Source organism: Dipodomys merriami, unplaced genomic scaffold (genome assembly GCF_024711535.1).
Source record: "Dipodomys merriami isolate MVZ:Mamm:240054 unplaced genomic scaffold, mDipMer1.0.p SCAF_90, whole genome shotgun sequence".
Classification (NCBI taxonomy): Eukaryota; Metazoa; Chordata; class Mammalia; order Rodentia; family Heteromyidae; genus Dipodomys; species Dipodomys merriami.
The window spans coordinates 1,066,462-1,089,678 of NW_027206513.1; the positions used below are offsets into that span (position 1 = coordinate 1,066,462).

The 23,217-nt window shown below is 43.6% G+C and overlaps 1 protein-coding gene across 1 annotated transcript in view; it reads right to left on the reverse strand.

Moving 5' to 3' along the window:
- Window positions 1–5,883: 5,883 nt before the first annotated feature.
- Nphp1 (nephrocystin 1) overlaps window positions 5,884–23,217 on the reverse strand; it is a 47,635-nt gene continuing 30,301 nt past the window's right edge. The window contains exons 15-20 of the mRNA XM_070013243.1: window positions 22,622–22,698; window positions 20,326–20,425; window positions 13,064–13,176; window positions 10,613–10,686; window positions 8,596–8,640; window positions 5,884–6,343 (exon numbers count right to left, since the gene is read on the reverse strand). Coding sequence (XP_069869344.1) covers window positions 6,071–6,343; window positions 8,596–8,640; window positions 10,613–10,686; window positions 13,064–13,176; window positions 20,326–20,425; window positions 22,622–22,698 — 682 coding nt within the window. The 3' untranslated portion in view covers window positions 5,884–6,070. The remainder of the gene's footprint in view (window positions 6,344–8,595; window positions 8,641–10,612; window positions 10,687–13,063; window positions 13,177–20,325; window positions 20,426–22,621; window positions 22,699–23,217) is intronic.

A 23,217-nucleotide genomic window follows, 5' to 3' on the forward strand; every position in this document is an offset into this window, starting at 1 on the left:
AAAGTCTTTCCATTCTGTGTCTAGTTCTGGGTTTCCTGTTGGTCTCTAGGACCAGGCTGGGAGGTCCCAGAGGAAAGAAAATGGGAAACTCCTCACCAGCTTGGCAGGGCTTTGAATCCTAGTTTCCTCCCCGTATCTTCCTGCTTCCATTTTTGCATGTGTGTGTCTTCAGAACTGCTGCCTGATTTCCAGCTGCACTGAGTGGGTGTGTGGGTGATTGCCTTCTTGACCAACACTAGCTTACATTCTCTGCAAGCCCTTCTCTTTTCTATATTCACTTGTCTGTCTGTGGGCTTCAGAATATCCAGAACTTTATCTGTGTGATGAGCCACAGCTGTCAAGCCATTGCGGATGCTGCCTGGCACACAGAAGACACCTGGTGGATGACTGTGAACAACTGAATCTATCCTCTCCTCACAAAGACTTTGGAGAGAACTGCTTACCGCTTTTCTTTATTTTCACTCTTTTTCTTCAAATTCTTTTTCCATCAAATTGCTTTCTTTACATATTTTTTCAGAAACAATATACTGTTAGCTAACATATAAAGGCAGCCAGAAGAAAGCCAGAGGTTCTTGGGGGTAGGGCAGACAGTTCTGTCTGTCCAGTCGATTCTTCCAATATCAAGTCTTGAAAAACTGAAACCATTGGTTTTTACTAATGAAGGAACTTTATTACCTGAGGTAAGTGAGAAGGTCAGAGGTACTGTTGGCTTCCTGTGAGACTCTGGTGACTCAATGCTCCCAGGTCCTGTGAAGTTGTAGGGATAGAAAGCACACCCAATTCCACAACAAAGGCTTTCCATTGCAGAGACCAGCCCTTCTCTATGCACCACTGGCTCAGCCTGGGGTCCAGGCACAACCAGATGGAAGGTACTGTCTCTACAAATGAGTAATTTCAACTCTGACATAGGGTGGAAGGAGTCCAGGGAACACAGGCTCAGGAAGAGGGTGTTGTTAGTGTTGTGTGTTTGTGGTCATGAGGCAGAAGTGAACCTGGATCCTACTATGAGAGTTACAGCAAGACCAGTGCCTTTCTGGGTCAAAGGACAGATGCCAGGAAAGAGGAAGGACTCCAATGGAGAATGGGTCTTCTTGTGATGTGTGCCTGGGAGGTCCTCAAATTGGCCTCTGGGCAAGGACAAAGTTCCACAGCTATATCTTTTCTGGCAAAGTGAGCCACGAATGAGCAGGTTAAAGTCCAACCTGCCTCACAGGGAATAAAGAGAAAGGGACTGATCGAGAGACACACTAGCTACCAAAGTCCTAAGCCTGAGCTGCAGTCCATTAATGATTTCTGTTTTATATTGCTGCCCGCATTCTGCCTGCCCTCACTCAGGATCAATCATTGCTGAGTCAGAAGCCCAAGGTCTCTGCTATCCCACCTGTGGGGCAGGTCAGCCCTGCACTCGCCATTTCCTTATCCCTATGTGACTGTCCCTTCTACCCAAGTCCATGTGGTCACTGTCCCAAATCAGGCTGGTGCAGATGTTCAGAGATGTGGACCTATCAAATCTATGCATTTCAGAGTTGGAGAGAATGACTATAAGAGTGCAGATGGTGAGGATTCATCTAGAAATGTATCTGCCTTTAGCTGGTACCTGGTGTCAGACAATGGGGCTTGGAGGAATGTGGCGAGTGATGAAGAAATCCCTGTGAACCACAGCACTGTTTGAATTGAAATCTAATGACAATACTAGACAATGGTGGGCTTCCTGGGCACCCGTGCCCTTGTGTGGTTGTCTTGTATAATGACTGTGTGCCTCACGTACTTTAAGTTAGGACAGGTCTCATGGTGAGGAGCAGTGAAGCTGCCAAGCCTATGCTGTGTTGAGTCAATAAATGGACAATTCTAGGTCTGACAGCCATCATGCCCTGAGGAAGCAGGGTCCCGTCCCTGCTCTTTGTTTTGAGGAAACAGAACTATACAGTGTCAAGAGAATAGTCCGCTCTGATCATCTCCCCGCCCTGGGAACACCACTGGATTGGGAATGCTTCCCACAGAGGGGAGGACACAGGACATCCTATCATGCTACAAACTCACCAAGCCCTCTTGCTGGCAGATGACGCTTGTGGTCCCTTTGTTAAGCCAATGGGTTTCCAGTTGCTACTGGGGTGGCAAGGCAAAGCGGTTCTTTTTGTAGTGGTTTAGTGATATTTTTTTCTTCTTCCTTTCTGTTCTTTTCTTTCCCTTTTGTTTCTTTATCTTTTTGATGCTAATACTGGGGCTTGGACTTAGGACCTGGGTACTGTCTTTTAAACTTTTTGGCTCAAGGCTGGTGCTCTACCACTTGAGCCATAGTTCCCCTTCTAGCTTTTCAGTGATTCATTGGAGAAAAGAGTGTCAAGGAAATCTCTCCCCCAATTCCCCGAATGGACTTGGAACAAGATCTTCAGATCTCAGCCTCCTGAGTAACTAGGATTATAAGCTTGGGACACAGGCACCTGGCTGTTTTAGCAGTTCAGCTGGTTCTGTGTGTGCATTGTCCTGGCCTCATACAGGAGGCTGCAATGAATGCTTGCTCACTCCCCAGCACTGAGTTGTCAGTTATAAGCATCCAGGCAAGGGGGCCACAGAGGATTTCACCTCCAGAAGTCCTGGTGGATGAGACCCTTAACCAATGAGAGCTCAGGAGGCTGAGGGGAGGAGGGGGGAGTAGGCGGGGAGTAAGGCTAATTTACATGATTCACATGCAGTGTCCCTGGCCTCGTAGGCCCACATGTGGATGGGCACTGTGCAGGTATCCTGTGTCACATGCACGAGTCAGCTGCTCGCCCCTCTATTGCACTCTGCTAGGATTGTCCAGATTCATTCTTTCTGTTGCTCAATCACACTCCTTGACACAAAAGCCCCAGAACTTGCTTCCAGGATGTTTTTGGCTCCTTGACAACCTCTTCCTGTTTTGGAAGTTAAAAAGTGACATTTACATAGAGAAGTTTGGCTGTGAAAACAAGATTGCACTGATGGAGGGGAATGGGGGTCTTTGAGCAGCAGCAGAAGTGATGCTCCCCATCTGGGGAAGTGGGGGGAGGGGCGGGCTGTTTCCCCAGTCCAGAACCATGAAACCTGTTTTCTTCCCTTCTGTGTCAGAAACCATGAATTTGTACACAGTTGTCAACTTATGACACATTCCCACACCAACAGGGAAGACAGACTGAAAACAAATTCTCAGAACATCTATCTCCCTGCAATGCTATACATTCATTAGAAGGAATTCACATACAGCCTTTGCCTTTGTCCCGAAGGCCACACCTCTGGCTTCCAGCCAAAAGTAAGCTAAATAGTTCAACACACAAAAGGCTGGAACTTAAGATCCTAGTGTTCACACTGGGGGATGATATAGGATTATGCTCCTTCAAAACCAGGACTCTGGGGGACTAGGAAGAGGTAACTCAACAAGTCCCTGGACTTGTTACCACTTCATTGAAGAAGGCAGAAGCCCTCAACATGGGCAGGAGCAGGAGAGGCCATGACCCTGGGGATGGAGGTGCTTTGTGATGGGCAGAGGAAAAAATCCTTAGCCTCAGCGTCTCACATGACTGAGGGCAAAAGGAATGGCTAGGATAGGACCTGAACAAAGAGGTGGGGAGCAACTTCTCAAGGCCCAGTTCTCACCTGTCACAGTCATGGCTGGGAAATCATGTTTATTTCTGAGACCAAGGACTGCTATAGTTTGGATATAATAGAAGAGTGTCTCAAACAATCTCATGCATGGAAAGTGAGGTCCCAGAGTGGCAGTGTTGAGAGCCACTAGGACTTCTGAGATGTGAAGCCTAGAGGTTTGGGTCAAGGCTGTGCTACCTGCAGAAAGGATCAAGAGGGTTCTTGTAGGAGCCCAAGCCAGTTCTTGAGTGGTTGCAAAAGGGCTCCTCTCTCTCCCTGTGGCCAGTGTCTCATTTTGTACTCTTTCCCTCTTCTTCAAGGTCCTGCCGTGTGGTGTCATCTGACACAATGCCTTCCCAAACTGTAAGCTAAATCAGCCTCCTTACTTCCTAAGTCACCAAGCTCCAGGCAATTTGTTACAGTAACAGAAAACGAACTAACACAAGGACCAAATTTAGAGATAAACCAAGGTTTTGGGGAATGCTATAGCCCAAGAGTTTCATAATACACAGATCTCTAGAAATAAAAGCCTCTTTTATGGCTGCACACTGTCACAAAGTATCTAATGGAAGTCTAATGGTTTAGGTTTAACTCATTCATTCATACTTTCAGTGGCTTTTTCAAATTGTATTTACATGCAATTTGTAAGTTTGCATCGATAAGGTAAAACGTCTTAGACACTAGAGAAGTGTCATGTTTACTTGGTATATCCATTATGCTACTTACTAGTTCTGACCCTGCCTAGGCAAATCAACCTGCCTGACCTGTTTCTTCAGCAGTAATATGGAAAAAGCTGGTACCTACTTCTAATAGTAGTTGTGAGTCTAGTGAGCTAACCAAGAGCACTGTTAAAGACATAGTAGGCACGCAATTATTGCCAGCTACAACTTTTAAGTCAACTGATGACGACCCTGCCAGGTCTCCAGTAGGCACTGAAAGCAATGTTAGATGCTACTGATAAGTAACAACATTAAAGGCGCTTGGGATATTCCCCATCTGATAGGCAAGGAGACTTAATTAGCTCATCTCATTATTTCTGTTCTCTGAAAGAGGGAGTCAACTCTTCAATGCCTGCAACTCTTGCTTTTTTTCGGGAGTGGGGGTGGGAGTAGTATGAACTCAGGGCTTTGTGCTTATTAGACAGGTATTCTACCACTTGTGCCATATCCCTAGCCAGGTCTCACTTTTTGTCCAATCAGCCTAGACTGTGTTCCTTGTGTAGCTGGAATGATAGGTGTACACCACTGTATCCAGCTTTTTACTGATTGAGATGAAGTCTCATGCATTTTTTTTTTTTCTTGGCCAGGGTTGGCCTTCAGCCATAATCCTACTGATCTGTTTCCCAAGTTGGTAGGATTACAGATGTGAGCCACGGAATCTGGCCTAGTTAGCTTTTTCTTTTTTGTTGTACTGAGGTTTTGAATTTAGGGCCTTGTACTTTCTAGGGTCTCTATTATTTGAGCCATGCCCCTAGCTTTTTTTTGCCTATTTTTTTGCATAGTTTTTCTAATGTATGCACAGGCTAGTCTGAACTATGATCTGCTTATTTATATACTTTCTGGAGAGCTAGGATGACAGCTCATGCCATCATATCCAGCTATTAATTGAGATGGGGCCTTAAGTTTGTTAGGACAGTCTTGAATGAGAAGCCTCCTAATTTCTGCTGAGTGGCTAAGATTACAGGCATGAATCGCCAGTGCCTGGCCTTGTTTGGGTGACATTTTTTTTTTACACTTATATTGATTTAAAATGACAGATGATTCTGCTTTTGTATTTAATTAGGGATAAATCACATTCAATGCACAATTATTCAAATGACATGATAATAATAATTTAGTGACACTCCTAAATTTATATATTCTAGCTACACATCAGATAATTTAGAAATATCTTCTATTCTGGGATGGTCTTCACTTTCTTGAGTAGTTATAGTTTTTGATAAGATCTTATTTTCATAGAAATCTATACCATCAATTAATTTAGGGTGTTTTGTTTTGTTCTTTTGCTGGTCCTGGGGTTTGAACTCAAGGCCTGGGCTCTGTCCCTGAGCCTCTCTGTGGCTCAAGGCTAGTGCTCTACCACTTGAACCACAGCACCACTTTGAGATTTTTCTGAGTAGTTTATTGGAAGTAAGAGTCTCATGGACTTTCCTACCTGGGCTGGCTTTTGAACTGTGATCCTCAGATCTCAGCCTTCTGAGTAGCTAAAATTATAGGTGTGAGCAACTAGTGCCCAGCGAATTTAGTTTGTTTTTGGGAAAAAAACCTTCAAATTAGATTCAACGGTATTCTTTATATGCTTTATTGTTTTAAAATATACTAAAATGACTGCTATTAGTTAAAAAATATGTGTATAAAAACAATTCAGATCCATGTTACAAGGAGTCGTTTGTTTTGGTTCTGTCATTTGATTCATGCCATCACAGGTTCCAGCAAATGCAGTGGGAAGCTGGGGGCCAAGGCCACCACTTTTAGGCCAAGTTCTTTCTTATTTCACCCAAGAAGTCATAGGTCTGCTCTGAAAGATCAAAAGGCTCATGGACTCCATCAGGTGACAGCAAGGTTTTCAGGGCACCCTGGTTCTCTTTGTTTTGCTTGAGGAAGTCAGCGATGACTTTCCACCGAGCATCTTCGGTCTCTTCTTCTGCCCACCGGAATGGAGGCAGGAGGGCAGAATGCAGGAGTGGAAGCACGCAGTCATGGTAAACCAGGAGAAACTTGGCCTTCAGTAGCTCTTTGTCTCTCTGAGAAAACACCACAGCACAAAGAATAGTAGATAGAAATATACCATGGTACTCAAAGCATGAAATCCTGTGAACATTGTTAGCTATAAGCCACCTAAGTATGTGATGGAGGGGGCTTAGTGCATGGCACCTATTGGTGCTCAGCCAACCTCAGAGGACACAGTCCCTCCAGGGTGGGAACCAGAGACCACACAGAGCAGAGCTGAGATCTCCTGGAGACCAAGGTGTCTCCTAAGTTCCACCAAGTGTCACATGTGCTGTCAAGTAAATCAGGTGTGGCTAATTCTTGTGAGAAGGTGTGATTCCAGGCAAAGACAACAAAATCACAATCAAGGCCAGCTATGTGTATGTGGCTGGATTCCAGCATGTCAGAGGTAACAGCATGTTACCATGAGGGTGCCCAGTGTTTTGCATGGGACCTGGAGAAAGGAGACATAGTGAGTAAGAAATTGTTGCTTATCTCCTGGGTTGGAAGTGGGATGTCCTTTAGTCCTGAGGGTGTCTGACCTTCCTCAGATGACAAGAGTGGTACAATTCCCACAGGAGCAACCAAGGCCTGATGGCAATGGGCTTAGGTGGTAATATCAGCAGGCATAGTTGACAGACTGGAAGTTTCTGTATGCAGTAGGATCTATGCAAAGCCAGTGTCCCAGCAATCCCATGAGCACAGAGCCAAGTCTACAGGCCTGAGGCCCAGCATGCTATCCAATGCTGTGCTAGAATGGCCTGGAATCTGCACATTTTGGCAAAGGTCACATTATGGGTTGAATAGAAGCTCACATAAAGATATAATATATAGAGAGATATTTTATATATATGTGTTTATAGGGTTTTTGTTGTTGTTGTTGTTGTTATTGGTCATGGAGCTTGAACTCAGGGCCTGGGTGCTGTCCCTGAGCTTTTATGCTCAAGGCTAGTGCTCTCCCACTTTCAGCCATAGCACCACTAGGACTTTTAGGTTTGTTTTTTTTTTTTTTTTGTCAGTCATGGCGCTTGAACTCTGGGCCTGGGTGCTGTCCCTGAGCTCTTCAGCTCAAGGTGAGTGGTCTATCACTTGAGCCACAACACCACTTCCAGTGTTCTGGTGGTCAAGTGGAGATAAAAGCCTTTGAACTATGGGCTAGGAAGGTGGCTCAGTGGTAGAGTGATTGCCTTGCATGCAGGAGGCCCTGGGTTCGATTCCTCAGCACCACATATGCAAAGAGAAAAAAAGCCAGAAGTGGCGCTGTGGTTCAAATGGCAGAGCGCTAGCCTTGAGCTGAAGAGCTGAGGGACAGCGCCCAGGCCCAGAGTTCAGCACGAACAGACCAAAAAAAAAAAAAAGCCTTTGAACTGTGATCCTCAGATCTCAGCCTCCTGAGTAGCTAGGATTACAGGTGTAAGCCACCAATGCCCGGCTTGTATTTTTAGTTTTTATTCTCTCATATTCCTTCTATTTTTTTCCCTTGTACTGCTTGGTACTGGGGCTTGAACACAGGGTCTGGGTACTGTGCCTTAGCTTCTTCCCTCCTTGACCTATATTTCTATTTCTGGCATTTTAGTTGTTAACTGGAAGTGAGTCTCACACTTTTCTGCCCAGGCTGGCTTCAAACCATGATCCTCAGATCTCAGCGTAGGATTACGGGCATGAGCCACAGGCCCTCATCCCACATTCCTGGTCAGCTATGGACTAGGGACTGAGTGTGACTCCCTGTCTTCTCAGTCATTTATCGGCTGTGGCTACTTCTGCATTACAAGGAACTGTGACAGGGAATGCAGCATCTGCAAAGTCTAACATAGTTATAGAAAAGTCTGTGAAGTCCTGGGTCAGAGCAGGTAAAGTACTGCTCACCAAGCAGCATGACTGCTGTCTGGTGATAACATGCTTCCATGGTAGCTAAGAACCAGGTAACCCTTCATCAGATGGTGCAGCCCAGGCCAATTTTCTTCTCCTTTCTCCCTGCTTCATATGGGTGTTGACAGAGGGATCTTTTTCTTTTTTCTTTCTTTTTTTTTTTTAATAAAGGATATTTGATAACTAACTGGGAGACTCTGGTTTCGAAACTTCCTCTCCATTTGCATAAAATTCTGGGATCTGAAATGACTGTCCTGACAAGGGTTCCCTTTCATGTAAGAAATGATCTGGCATACCCTTCTTGGAATGTCTGCAATCACAGTTATACAGTTTGTCCAATTAAGAGAAGTTATGGCATTAACAGTAATGTGCAAGTAACTATTGCAGGTACTCAGTTTAGTGCGGAGAGGCTGATTACCTTCTCTGATCTTTTCAAGGTACTTTCTTTCTCAGCCCAGGCACTCTAAAAAAAGCAAAAAGAAACATTATGAGTCAGAGTATCCACAAGTATCCACAAGTCCTTGTGACACTTTTGTAGCTTTCCTCCATAATTAATCATATGGTCAGGCTTAGAAACATTGCAGAATGGGTTCATGCAACAAGTGACTGTTGCCAGGATTGCCATTAACCCCCAACCAGCCCAAAAAGGGAGATGGACCTGTGAAAAACCTCTCCAAAGCCTTTGCTTATTATAAGCCAAAATTAGTTTAAGAAGAGAAACACTGAAAACAACATATCCATGTCAAGTGCCCAGGCAGAGTACCTGAACAGTGAAATCATTTGAAGCTTCTAAAGCAGGACAGCAAACAAAATAGAATATTGTCCTTCTCAACAATCCTGCCAGCCATAATGATGCCAACGAGCAGGTGAGATAGACCCAAGTACTTTTAATCTATCCACAAGCTTCAGGAAAGTTTCTTCAAGGAAATAAGAAACCCGAAGGCCCGTCGATACCATGAAGGTAAGAACTGAAGGCTTTCAGCACCAGTCCCTGGCAGACTACAACACTGGGCAACATGTGCTTGGTCTTGGCTGCCTTCTCAGGGCCTGGATTTTGTGCCTGTTGCCACCTAATTTCACAGGTCAGGTCTCTCTCTTAGAAGGACCTGAGGTACATATGGACTCATACCTAGAAAGGGATTTCCCATGCCACAAAGAGCAGCTGTTTGCCAGACCACAGGTGCTGCCACTCAGGAGGTCTTGGAATGTGCCCCATGGCATTGTGTAACTATTGCCAGCAGGTCCTCCAGGGCATGGAGAAGTTTCACGAGATAGTCCAAGTGTCATTATTATGAAAATACCAACCACAACCTGAACTTAGCTAAGGAAAAGGTAGGAGGCTCATACATTTAATAATGTAGAACTGACAAGATAATTTGTCCCATGGAAAAAAAACTGAAAAGATAATATGGCTTAATGTGAATAGCACTTAGCAACTTTAGCTTTATTGCCTAGTAAAATTTGTCTCTTGTTTGTTAGTTGAAGGTAAAGATCTCCCTCTGACTATAGCGGAGGGTGTTCCATGTAGAAGAACTTGGTGGAGATAGAAAACTATGTGGGTCACTACCACTGCACTAAGGTCCTAGCTCTCTTTAAGTGGACCATGTGACTGGCTCTGGCCAATAAATGTGAGGGGGAGTGGCCCAGGCCCTGGGTAAAGACAGTGGAAACCTCAAGGACAGTCCTCTATTTCTCTCTTTTCCTGCTGGGGCAAATGGTACCAAGGAGCTGCTCAACCCAGACAATGCTATGAGCTGGTGGGACCTGTGGGTCAGTGGAACATGTCTTCCACTGACCCATGCTGGTTGAATACTATGAGCAAGAAACACTGCCAAGTCAGGCACTGCAGCATGGCCTAGCTCATCCAAAGTCACAGCAGGCCATGAAGATGAAGCTCAAACTTGTAGGAGCAACATGCTTTTGAAACTTTAGCATTTATTATATAAATCATTCACTGGGGAAAATTAAGAATATACAGATAAAATAACCTGTGATCCAGAGGTAATCACCACAACATATACAGTATATGCTTCCTGATCCTGTGTGTGTGTGTGTGTGTGTAAATAGACAATATAACAACTTTTTTCACTTAATGAATATGAACGCTTTTGCTTATGCCTTCCTAAATGGCCTGTGGCACATTAGGAGGGACTTGAAGCGGACACAGCACAACAGCCCTGGTTTTGTTGTTCCTGAGCTCCGTGGCCCGTCTGGTCATGTCTCTGGGCCATCATGACAGCAGGCACCGCCCTTGCTCACTGGCAGGAAGGAACACTCACACTCACATTAGAAGGATGAGGCTGAGTTAAGAGTTAGCTTTAGGAGGTAGTTAGACTACAGACTGGCTGGGAGACGCCATCCTAAGAAAACGAAGCCTAGAGCAGATGACAGGACTCTTTAGCATAGTGTGTATAACCACTTCAGAGGCTGCCTACCCTGAGAGCGTCCATCACATCAGTCTGCTCCCAGAGCTTGGGGAATGTGGCCAGCACTGGATGACTAATTAAATCTGGAATACACAAGAACAGACAGAATACATTATATGAACTCCATTCAGCATGTTTTACTTCAATAGATATCAAAATATCCATTCTATTAAAACTCTCCTGCCAACTGATATGTTGATAACACCCGGAGGGCTCAAAACTGCCCCTTCAACATCCAGCAGCCCCTATACTTTATTCCAGGGAGGTCTGAAATAAGTAAATAAATAGAACTTGCAGGGTGAGGGGCTAAGTGGCTGTAAACAGAGAGAGACACACACTCAGTTCTTCTGCCCGTGACATCCTTCGTATTTCCACCTCTTCCTCCTCATGCCTGAGATGTGGTGAAGGCCATTCTGTTTAGGACAGGCCCTGCTCGTGGGAGGCTGCCAGGATCAAGTAGCAGCAATAGGGGAAAGGAGGCAGAGGACTGGCTGCTCAGGTCTGACTCAGGCTATCAGTGCTCAGGGAAAGATCCCAGACTGTGTCCAAGGCCAGTGGAGAGTAGTAGATGGCTCTGGAAGGAATTGGGAGCTGTGGATTCTGGGAAGCTATTGGTATTCCACAGGAAATCCAATCACAGGAAAGCCCTGTGCAAGGAAGCACACCAGCAAGGATATCTTAGAATACCCGAGTCTGGATAACTGACAAATTGAATGTCTACTGTATGGTTCTGGAGATGAGAAAGTCCAATCAAAGTCCAATCGAGGTGCTAGCGTCTGGTGTCTGCTGAGGGTTGCCTACTATGAACTCTGTTGAAGAGAAATAGTGTGTTCTATGGCAGAAAGCAGTCAAGCCCTTCTGTGAGGCCTCTCAGTCCCATCCATGAGAAGCCTGGACAGCTAAACTACTTCCCAAAGATACCTCCTCTTATACCATAACAGGGGCCACACATGCAGTCTGGAGGAGACACATTCAAGCCACAGCAGATGCTTTTGCAATGGCTAAGGTAATACCTTCTAGAACCCTGTGTTCTCAGTAGAAACCAATCCTTTCTCTAGATCTTAAGGAGTTTATTCTGATGGTCAAACTTAAAGGAAGCCAACAGTTGTAAGTAACTTTGGAAAACCTAATAATCTTATTCTCTTTATGGATTCCTGTCTTTCAGAAAAGATATCTATAACCATTAAACTCAAAGGCACGTGGTGGTCAAGAGAGAGAAGTAGCTGTGCTTTCAGGCTTTGAGCTCCATTCTCTCTCCCTGTCTAGGTGGTACCCACAGGAACATCACTAGGACATTCCAGGGCTTCCCCCTTGCTCCACTCATCCACACTGTCTGTCTGCCTTCAATGTCAGCTGCTCTGATAGCAGCACATTTTCTTGCCAGGGTCTCAGACATGCTGCTCCCTCTGTTCAGAGGGGATCTCATCCAGCCTTTCCACCACTCCTGCTCTCATCTTCAGCCTTTCTCATTCAGAGAATGCTTTTCCCACTGCGATCCTAGTGTACCCTCTGTTGTGTGTGGTCTGTTGATTCCGTGCCTGATTCAGTCATCACCAAGCCTACATGAAGCAAACAGGACATATCTAGGTGCTTATTGACTCACTGAGCTCAAAGAACACCCAACCAGCATGAAAGTGATTTTTGTTAACGTCATAGAACATACACATTTCTCTTGGCAAGTTTATTCATGTATGACAGCTTGTTGGTTTTCTAAATTAGTTTTTAACATTTTACTTGGAGAAATGTTCAAACTCAACAAGAAGCTGCCAGAATAAAAAACAGTGCATGGTATATGGAATACTCTTTTCTTTAAATAATTGGTTTCAGAGTAAACCACTGACACTGACATTTCATGCATTAAGCACCAGTTATGCAGGGGGATTGTGCTTTCTTCCCCAAAAGATGGCATGCTCAGCAAATGTGTAGTAAAAACAAGATTATCCAGAGAAAATAAAAGGAAATGTGATCACATATGGGTTTCAAGATCTCAAAGTTCCAGAATCTGTAGTCTTATACATAATGTACAAATACGGATGCTATTTTGATATATTTCTATGTGTCCTTTCTTTCCTTCCTCCCTTCCCTTCCCTTTTCTTTCTTTCCTTTCCCCCTTCCCTTCCTTTTTCCCCCTCTTTCTCTCCCTCCCCTCCCTTCACTTTTTTTTTTGTGCTAGTATTGGGGCTTGAACTCAGGCCTAGGCACTATATCTGGTTTTTTTGTTCAAGGTTAGTGCTTTACCACTTGAGCCACATCTCCACTTCTGACTTTTTGGTGGTTAATTGGAGATAAGAGTCTCATAGACTTTCCTGCCTAGGCTGGCTTCAAACCACTATCCTCCGACCTCAGCCTCCTGAGGTCTGGTGCCCAGCTTGTGTCATATTTCTATGTGGAAGACACAGACTGGCACAGGCACAACCACATACACTCAAGGCATGTGAGAGAATGGCTGGGATGCCTTACCAGCACTTTGCAGGCTTGCTCTGTCCTTCAGAAGCACATCTCCAAGGATTTGTCGATAAAATACCAAGAGGTGAGAGGAACACATACTTCCAATCAGTGTTTCTGGCAGCAGACTATTACACAAGAAAAAACATGGATTCATTAAACAACCCTCTGCAATGTAATCTAAATTGTTTTACTGTGTATTACTTTAATGAGTAGTGTAACAGTTTGCTTTGTTATTAGAGACTATTTTTATAATTTAAGGAGAAATTTCCACTATACCTTGGCCACTTCAGATAGCCTGCATTTTTAGGTGTACTTTTTCAAACCTCAGCTGTGAATTGCCATCTGTGTGTATGCCCATATCAAATGCCAAATGAAAAGCTGTCAATCACAGGTTTTGGAAAGAAAGAGACCAGTGAGTAGAAGAGTGAATGAAGACCTGTGGCAGGCATGCCGGGTGTGGTGGGTGCAGAGGGTGTCAGCACAGACTGCTTATGGGCTGGCCGGGATGTGGAGGACATGCCAGAACTGGACTGAGTCCCGACTTGGCAGCTAGGTGCTGTGGGTTAATTAGCTCTTCTCCTTGTGCTTTCCTTTCCTCATGTGTAGAATGTGGAGAGTGATACTTGCATTTCAGGTTACTAAAAGGATTAAAATAAGGGCTGGGTGTAGTGGTTCATGACTGTAACCCCAGTTACTCAGGAACACCTTCAAAGTTTCGGCCACTCCAGGAAAATAAATAAGCAAGACTCCGTCTCAACAAATAATCCAGTTGTGGAGGTTCATACTTGTAACCCCAGCAACTTGAAAGCCATGGGTAGAATTACAATTCAAGGCCAGCCCTGGGCAAAAGTGAGAAACTCTACTGAAAAATAACTAAAGCAAAACAGGGCTGGGAGCATAGCTCAAGTTGCAGAGCACCAGCCTAGCAATCTTGAGGCCTGGAATTCAAACCTCAAAACTGCCAAAGATAACTATTTTTTAAAAAATAAACAAGGGGCTGGGAAGGTGGCTCAATGGTAGAGTGCTTGCCTTGCATGCATGAGGCCCTGGGTTCGATTCCCCAGCACCACATAAGCAAAAAGAAAAAAAGCTGGAAGTGGCGCTGTGGCTCAAGTGGCAGAGCGCTAGCCTTGAGCTGAAGAGCTGAGGGACAATGCCCAGGCCCAGAGTTCAGGCCCCACAACCGGACCCCCCACCCAAAAAAAAAAAAAAACAAACAAACCAAAACAATTTAAAAACAGGATTAAAATGAGGTTAAGTGTGGAATGCTTAATGTAGTGTCTGGTATGTAGAAAGGGCTCAAAAAATAGAAAACAATTCAGTATTAAAGTATTAGTTTAAAATAAATTATCATAACTTTGGGATATGACAGGTAATTCACATGGTAGCTGCAAAGAAAATATACACAGAATATAAACACAAAGAAGTTAAAAGGGAAGCAAATTATATTCTTGTTTTGTTGAATGAATAAAAATGTCCCTCTGGAAGTAGAGCTGTGACTCAAAGTGGTCTAGCCTTGAGCAAAAAGAGCTCAGGGACAGTACCCAGGCCCTAAATTCAAGTTCTACCACTGACCAAAAAAAACTCTCTTTAATGAATCAAACAAAGAAAAGTAGTACAGGAGGACATGAAGGACAAAACCCCCAATACTACAAGACATACAAAAAACAAGTAACAAAATGACTAAAGTAAGGTCTTTCCTATGGTAATTAAATATAAACAGACTAAAACTCTCTAATCAAAAGATACAGATTGGCAGAATGGATTAACAAGATCTAACTATATGCTATCTATAAGAGACTTATTTAGATGCTTAGGATGCTCACAACTAAAAGGCTACAAACCATACCTCAATCTTGATAAACTATTCCTTAGCTTTATTTCTAGAGAATTTTAGATGGGAAAACTATTATAGCTTCTAGATGTCTGGAAGAGAAGAGTGAATGTGCTGTATAGTGATGGACTCCATGGGTCTTTAGTTTCACGGAATTTACTAAGTATCCTTGACTATTCCTCACCCTTACAGTTCTAGAAACATTAAAAGAAATGTAGGCTAGCTGGATGCTTGTAGCTCACACCTGTAATCCTAGCTATTTAGGAAGCTGAGATCTGAGGATTTTGGCTCAAAGCAAGTCCAGATAGTAAAGTCTGTGACACTTTTATTTCTAATTAACCACCAAAAAAAACTGCAAGTGGAGCTATGGCTCAAGTGGTATAGTGCCAGCCTTAATCAAAAGAAGCTCAGGGACTGGCCCAGGACCTGAGGTCAAGCTCCAGAACTGACACAAAAAGCAAAAAATAACAAAAAATGCAAATTAAGGGCTTGGTGTGGCTTAAGTGGTAGAGTACCTGCCTAGCAAGTACAAGATCCTGAATTCAAACCCCAGTTCTACACGATACATAATACATACATACATACATGCATGCATACATACATACACATACACATATGTATGTATGTGTATGTATATATATATATGTACACATGTTCAGGATAAGGTTCTCTTGCCTCATTTCCATTTATAACCAGTAATTTAGTACATAGAACCAACCCTAATTTTTTTTATTTTTGCTGGTCTTGGGGCTTGAACACAGGGCCTGGGCACTGTCCCTGAGTCTCTGTGCTCAAGGCTAGCACTCTACCACTTGAGCCACAGCACCACTTACAGCTTGAGTAGTAGCGGAGATGAGTCTCACAGGGACTTTTCTGCCTGGGCTGGCTTCAAACCGTGATCCTTAGATCTCAGCCTTCTGAGTAGCTACTATCACAGGCAAGAGCCACTGGTGCCTGGCTCCTGCTAAAATTCTTATATGACTTAGATTTCAGAGCCTGCTGCAGAGGTACATATAAGCTACTTCTATGCCATCACATGCCTGTCAGGGTTCTCCCTGCCCTGCCCTCTAGTCTACGCCTGCATGGGCACAGGTCCAGCTGCATGCTCAATCTCAGGGCCCATGCTGAAGAATGGCCATTGGTGCCAGAGGAAAGGTGGCACCTTCCTTCCTTCCACTGGCCCTCTCCTCTCCTGGTAGCCAGGCTGCTCTGTCTGAGTGGCAGGCGGGGTGCTCCCTGGGTGTGGGCATTCCTCTCCTTTGGCACTCGCCAACAGCATGAGGCAATGGTGATCCAGTTCATTATAATTATTACTAGCTGTTCTTTACAGAAATCTCCTGATTTTTCTACACCTAGCAAGTTCTAGGCTATAAAAGTTTAGCTGAACTGAGAGTAAAAATGTTTTCTTCTAACTTCAGACTAGCAAACTCTGGTGGTAAAAGTGCCTTAACAAGTAACACTCTTCCCTTAATCTTTAATAATATGATTGGAATAAAAGAAAGATGGAATGCATAGAAAAGCGTACATTTATAGCAAATTTACACATATGCACACACAACTGACTTGTACAGACCACTGCTGGCAGGCAATCAGAGCTCTGAGAGTGTGAATTTACAGTATCCCCTCCCCAGGGGCATAGCTATATGCTCTTGGCCAAATCACATCAAGTTATATCCTTTGAAAATAGCCCTCAAACTAGAAAGGCAAGTTGGTGATGCGGAAGCATCTATTTGCTTCCTATCAAAGTGACAGGTGGCTGTGATCACAACTGACTGCAAACAAAAACTGCTGAACTGGGGTGTGGGTGTGGGGGGGGGAGATGGGAAGGGATGGGAATGGGAAACAAAGGAGGAGGCAACAATGCTTGATAAGAAATGTACTCATTACCTTGCCCATGTAATTGTAACCCCTCTGTACGATATTTTCAGAATTAAAAAAAAAATTAAAAAAAAATTAAAAAAACAACCCTGCTGAACTCCAGGTGCTTTCCTGGTAGAGGAGATGGTGTGCACTGGTTCATGTGTATTTCTACAAGTCTTGTGAAGTACATACACATGCATGTGTACATGCACACTCACATGCCATGCATATATATACACATGTACACACACTAAACACTATATAAGAATTCTGGCTATGTGAGGTGGCAGTGTAAAGATAACCATGGGATTTACTGTATTTGATATTGGTATAATTTGTGGAGGGGAAGGAAAAAACCAAATAGTTTAAATAGGGATACAGGTGGACCTACTGCAACAATGAGATGTACAAGTTGTTATGTCGAAAAACGAACTTTACAACTTTGGCCGGGGGGTGGGGGGTGAGGGAGATGGGAAGGGATGGGTAGGGGAAACAAAGGAGGAGGCAACAATGCTTGATAAGAAATGTACTCATTATCTTGCCCATGTAATTGTAACCCCTCTATATGGTATTTTCACAATAAAAAAAAAGAAAGAAAGAGAAAAAGATCAACAGAATTTCTAATATCAAAAAAAAAAAAAAAAGGGATAACCATGGGAAAAGCTGGACACCAGTGTAAAATCTAACCAGGCTTATTACCTGGGGCCTTGCCTTTATTCTTGTGTACTCCCTGGTATAGTGAAAGGAACACTCCCCCCTCCTATGCCCCCCCCTCCAGAACAAAGGTGAGATTAGTAGGCAAGGAATGCTGGAGTTACAGTTGGGGGTGTCCCTTTGAAGACTGAGAGTGATGTCATCTGTCATTTGTTTCCCCATTGAAGGTGGCAGGGAGAGGGGGGTGAGGGTGCTGGAGTAGATCAGTCCTGCCTATCTCCACCTCCATGTCCTAAAGCCCACATGCCTAGCCTCTCACCACGGCCCATGGCCTGGTTTCTGTGACAGCCAGCCTGGGCTGGGGCCCACAGCAGCCCAGTGCCCAGCCAGGCTTGACATCAACTAGCCACACACATTCCAGAGGCATGCAAAGCACAGTGGTAGTCTCAAGACTGTCCTCAAGTCTGTGGGCTCTGGGGAAAAAAAGAGGACACATCTGGGAGCTGGGGGAGACACCAAGGTTAGAAGGAGCAAAGCTCTTAAGAAGTAAACTAGTAGGAAGACCTTTGCTGGAAAATTATTTTGCAAACACTTTCTGGGTATACTGTGTGCTGAGGAACCTCACTCAGTCTCTGAGGCCTGGAAGACAATGACCTGAATTGTGGACAGGTATTTTTGGTGTCAGGTGAATGAGTTGCTTTCTGACCTCTGTGCCATGTACTCCAATGTGATCTTGAGATCAGAAAAACTACGTGACAACCAGCATTTGGAGCCAAATAAACCTCATTTGGAGCTGCCTTTGACAGACATGAGGAGGAGTACTCATCACCCACAGATGAGCAATGGGGCACTGAAGGAGGAGAAATAACAAGGCCAGGTGGGATTTGGCTTTTCTCTTACAAAGGCTACTACTGTGCTGCTTTCTACAAGAACAATTTTCCAAGCAAAGAAAGGAATTTAGAGGCTCTGTGAGTCTCCAGGAAGGAAAAAAAATGCTGGGAGTAGGTAATACCCATGGACACATTATTAATGGTTACTGAAGGGGTTAGTTGTTAATAGTATAATTATAAAATACAGAATAAGGGCTATTTAAACTAAGACTACAATCTGAAATGAGGAAAAGACACCATTCAGAGAGGAACATTGAGTCTCCTGTCATTTCCCTGCCTTTTTTTTTTCAGTTTGCATTCAGTGCCTTGCATCAGTCACTAGGTAGGTAGATGCTCTACCACTTAATCTACACCTCTAGACCTTTTTGCTTTAGTTATTTTTCAAATTGAGTCTCATATTTATGGTCAGTCTGGGCTGAACCAGTCATCTGTTTACACTTCCCTTGCAGATGGGATGACAGGTACTTGTCATCATGTTAGCTTTTTATTCATTTTTTTTCCTTTTCTTAAAGTTGAGATGGGGTCTCATGAAATTTTTATGTCCAGATGGTTCAAACCACGATCCTCTTGATCTCTGCCTCCTAAGCAGCAAAGGTTACAGGTATTAATACCGTCTCTGGCCATTCCCCTACTTTTGATGAGCTACAAGCAGTAAACATGGCCTGAGGACAGTTCATTGCATCAGATTTGTCTCCACACTGGGCTTTTCCTTCCTTTTTATCCTCTGTGTATCCTCTGTGGAAAGTTCCCTTCTTCTACATCATTCCAATGCTATATCCCTCCAGGACATCAAAACCCGTCTGAATCTTCCTGATCTTACCAGCAACAAAGTACACCTTTGTTTGAACAAATTTTACAACATGGTACCATCTATCTGGTGTAATACTTACACCCGATATTTATGATTGTAAATAATTATAATAGTAAATAATATTTATAACAGTAAGTAACCACAGTGAACACTACTGTTTTACTTTGTGGAACGTATTATATACATAGACTGGTATGTATTATACACATAGGCTAAGTGTTTTATATACTTTGTTTCTACTAAAGCTCATCATAGCTCCAGTTAGGAGTTTAACATTATTAATAATATTGAGACCCCAAGACATAAACTGGTAGATCTGGGATTTTACTAGTGGAAAAGCTCCCTGAGAAAAATGCAAATGAAAATCACCATGGAAAACATTACTCACATTTTAGAATGGGCAAAGCAGAAAATAACAATAATACCAAGTACTGATCATTTTGGACAACAGTTTGGCAGTTTCTTATAAACAGAAACCAACATTGGATGATCCAATAACTTCTATCTAGGTACTTCTACACATAAAAAATTTAGGCATACATCTACACACCAAAACTTTGTATGAAATATCTGAAGCAGCTAAATGTATAATTTCCCAAATCCAGACACAAGTTAAATGTTTATTAACTAGTGTGCATACAAAAACAACCAGGGTGCTATTTAGAAGGAAAGGAACAAATTATTAGCACATACACATCAGTATGGGTTAACTTTTGGTGCATTATGCCACGTGAAAGACCATCCTTATGTCTACCCACAGCATGGTTACATTCATGAAGGCTAGGAAAAGGCAAAAGTGTGATTGCCTGAGGTTGGAGCTGAGATGATTATAGGGGACCTGAGATAACTTTTTAGAGTGAGGGGACATTGTCTATGTTGGGCTGTTACACTACTGGGTTTGTCAGAACTGCCAAAAGGGAAAACTTTACTGCATGTAAACTAAGCTCCAATAAACCTAAAAGGAAAGGTCCCTGAGGATAGGCTCATGGGTTGGAAAGTCCTGTTTATTCAAGTCTGAAAATTACTTATAACCAAATCTCATTTGAACTAACTGATAAACAGGAGTAAGAGAATCTAAGGTTTATTTGGTTACATTTTCCTACTGATCTTTGGCAGGTACATTAATGAGGAAAAAAGCACTGACAAAAGACAATCAAGCAGATGGAGAAGCAAAAGCAGAGGTGGCATATGAAGAGAAGGCTGCAGAGGCAAGAGCAGTACCCACCTTAGTATGTTTCTTGATCTCCTGTTCAGAGACCTCAGTTTCACTAGAAGTTGAGGCTGCCTTCGCATGCTCATCATCTGGTGGAAAACACTGCCCTGTGCTTGAAAAAAAAATACACACAGATTAAGTGCTTGGGACAGCCTGCACTAACACAAACATTTGATGAGACTATACCATCAGTGGTGCTGGGCTGTCAGAAAGTCAGGACTCATGCATACTTATTTCTCAATGAGTGAAGAGAAACTTTACTGCCCACGTACTTCCCTTGGGGCACCTATTGGCTACTGTGTCACATGCTTTACAGTATTGTTATTGCCAATTACCAGGAAGGAAAGGGAGTTTAGAAAGCACATTTGGCTCTCTTAAGAGCCACCTGCATCTCAGAGCTCAATCCTTCCTGTTTCCAGAAGGTAGGAGATGGGCTTGGTCAGGGCAGCACATTGGTGAGAGTGGTGGGTCACCAAAACAAGGACAGAAATGGCTGAGGAATACCCAAACAGAGTCTTTTTTTTTTTGTCAGCTGTGTGGCTTGAACTTAGGGCCTGAGTGTTGTCCCTGAGCTCTTTTTGTTCAAGACTAGCACTCTACCACTTTGAGCAACAGCTCCACTTCTTGTTTTCTGAGCAGTTAATTGGAGATGAGAGTCTCATGGGCACTTTTCTTCCCAGGCTGGCTTCGAATCATGATCCTCCGATGTCAGCCTCCCGAGTAGCTAGGATTACAAAGGTGTGAGTTACCAGTGCCCACCTCATCCTGAGTCTTTCAACTTCGGGCTCCACGAGGAAAGAACCACACCTACCCTGTTCTCCATTCCATTTTCCCATTCTCTGGCACATTGCTTGGGCAATGACATTAAAAGGTGTTATCTTTCTGGAAGGCAACTTGGCATGCACAACACAATATCAGATGTCTCCAGCCTTTGACCTAGCAATGAGCAATCTCTGAACTAGTCTATTTGGTTCATTCTGTTACAAATATCAGCTCAGTGTTCCATGAAAAGGAACTAATGCAGGATCCTCATTCTTCATGATTTCCTACACTGGAATTGCATACATGCTCCCAAGAAAATAAACACTGAGATAAAAATGACTCAGCTTTTAATAGCAAAGGCTCTATTTTTAAAAATGTGAATCCAGCCAGGTGCTAGTGACTCATGCTTGTAATCCTAGCTACTCAAGAGGCTGAGATCTGAGGATCACAGCAGGAAAGTCTATGAGACTCTTATCTCCAATTAACCACAAGAAATCTGGAAGTGGTGCTGTGGCTCAAAGTGGTAAAGTGCCAGCCTTGAGTGAAAAAGCTCAGGGACAGCGCTCAGGACTGCCACAACTGACAAAAAAAAAGTGAATCCATGTGAAAAATGTTACGTATACTAGAAGTTTCCTTCTTGAATGCACCTGCTATTTTTTAATCTTTAAGGAAAGGAAGGTGTTATGGTTTGGATCTGAGTTCCCCAAAGGCCCATGAATTAAAAGCTTAGTCACTCATCTGTGGCACTATTGGGAGGTGATGGAGTTTTTAGGAGACAGCACCCACTGGAAGAAAGTTAGATCATGGGGATGCTTTTGAAGGGGACTGAGACCTCAGCCCTTTCCTGTGTCTGTTTCTGTGGTAACAGGCTCTTCTGCAGTAACAGGCTCTTCTGCTTCATGTTTCTGCCATGATGCACTACCACTGGTCCAATGCAACAGGGGCCAATGGATTGAAACCATGAGGTGTTTTGTCGGTGACAAGAAGCTGTACCAAGCACTGGTGGCTCATGCCTGTAATCCTAGCTACTCAGGAGGCTGAGATCTGAGGATCATGGTTCAAAGACAGCCCAGGCAGGAAAGTCTGTGAGACTCTCATCTCCAATTAACCACCAGAAAACTGGAAGTGATTGAGCTGAAGAGCCTGGGTCCAGTTCAAGCTCCACAACTGAGAAAGGAAGAAGAAGAAGAAGAAGAGGAGGGGGAAGAGGAAGAGGAGGAGGGGGAAGAGGAAGAGGAGGAGGAGGAGGAGGAGGGAAGAAGAAAGAAGAAGGAAGAAGAAGAAGAAGAAGCAGAAGAAGAAGAAGAAGAAGAAGCAGAAGAAGAAGAAGAAGAAGAAGAAGAAGAAGAAGAAGAAGAAGAAGAAGAAGAAGAAGAAGAAGAAGAAGAAGAAGAAGAAGAAGAAGCAGAAGCAGAAGCAGAAGCAGAAGCAGAAGCAGCAGAAGCAGAAGCAGAAGCAGAAGCAGAAGCAGAAGCAGCAGCAGCAGCAGCAGCAGCAGCAGCAGCAGCAGCTGACAAGCACAGAAAGCACTGTGTAAGAGCTGTACCTCTTCTGGATACTGAAGGGTCCACTTCAACACCTTTTTCATAAGGAGTGCCTCCATTCAGGAAGAGCTCATATGTTCTGTAAGAGAACAGTACACTATGATGGGCATGTCATGGGCACTGGCTGATCGCTGTGGTCAGTGATGAAGTATTATCAACTCAAAGATATTCACAGACATTTATTTATACTTCATTGGTAAGAAGATAGATGGTGATCCCTCCATTAGAAACCATCTCAGCAAATTTAGACTTTTTAAGTATAAAAATGTAGAAAATATATTTTCACACAAGAAAATGAGACAGATTGATATTATTTAAACAATTTGACAGGTAATTCCTGTTAATATGTAAATAAGTATTAACTTTTTAATGAACTTTTCAAATTTGTTGAATTGTTATTTGAAATAATCATCATTGCTTTATATCATTTTTAAAATATAAAAGTATGGGGCTGGGAAGGTGGCTCAGTGGTAGAGCGCTTGCCTTGCATGCATGAGGCCCTGGGTTAGATTCCTCAGCACCACATCAGCAAAAAGAAAAAAGCTGGAAGTGGCGCTGTGGCTCAAGTGGTAGAGCACTAGCCTTGAGCTGAAGAGCT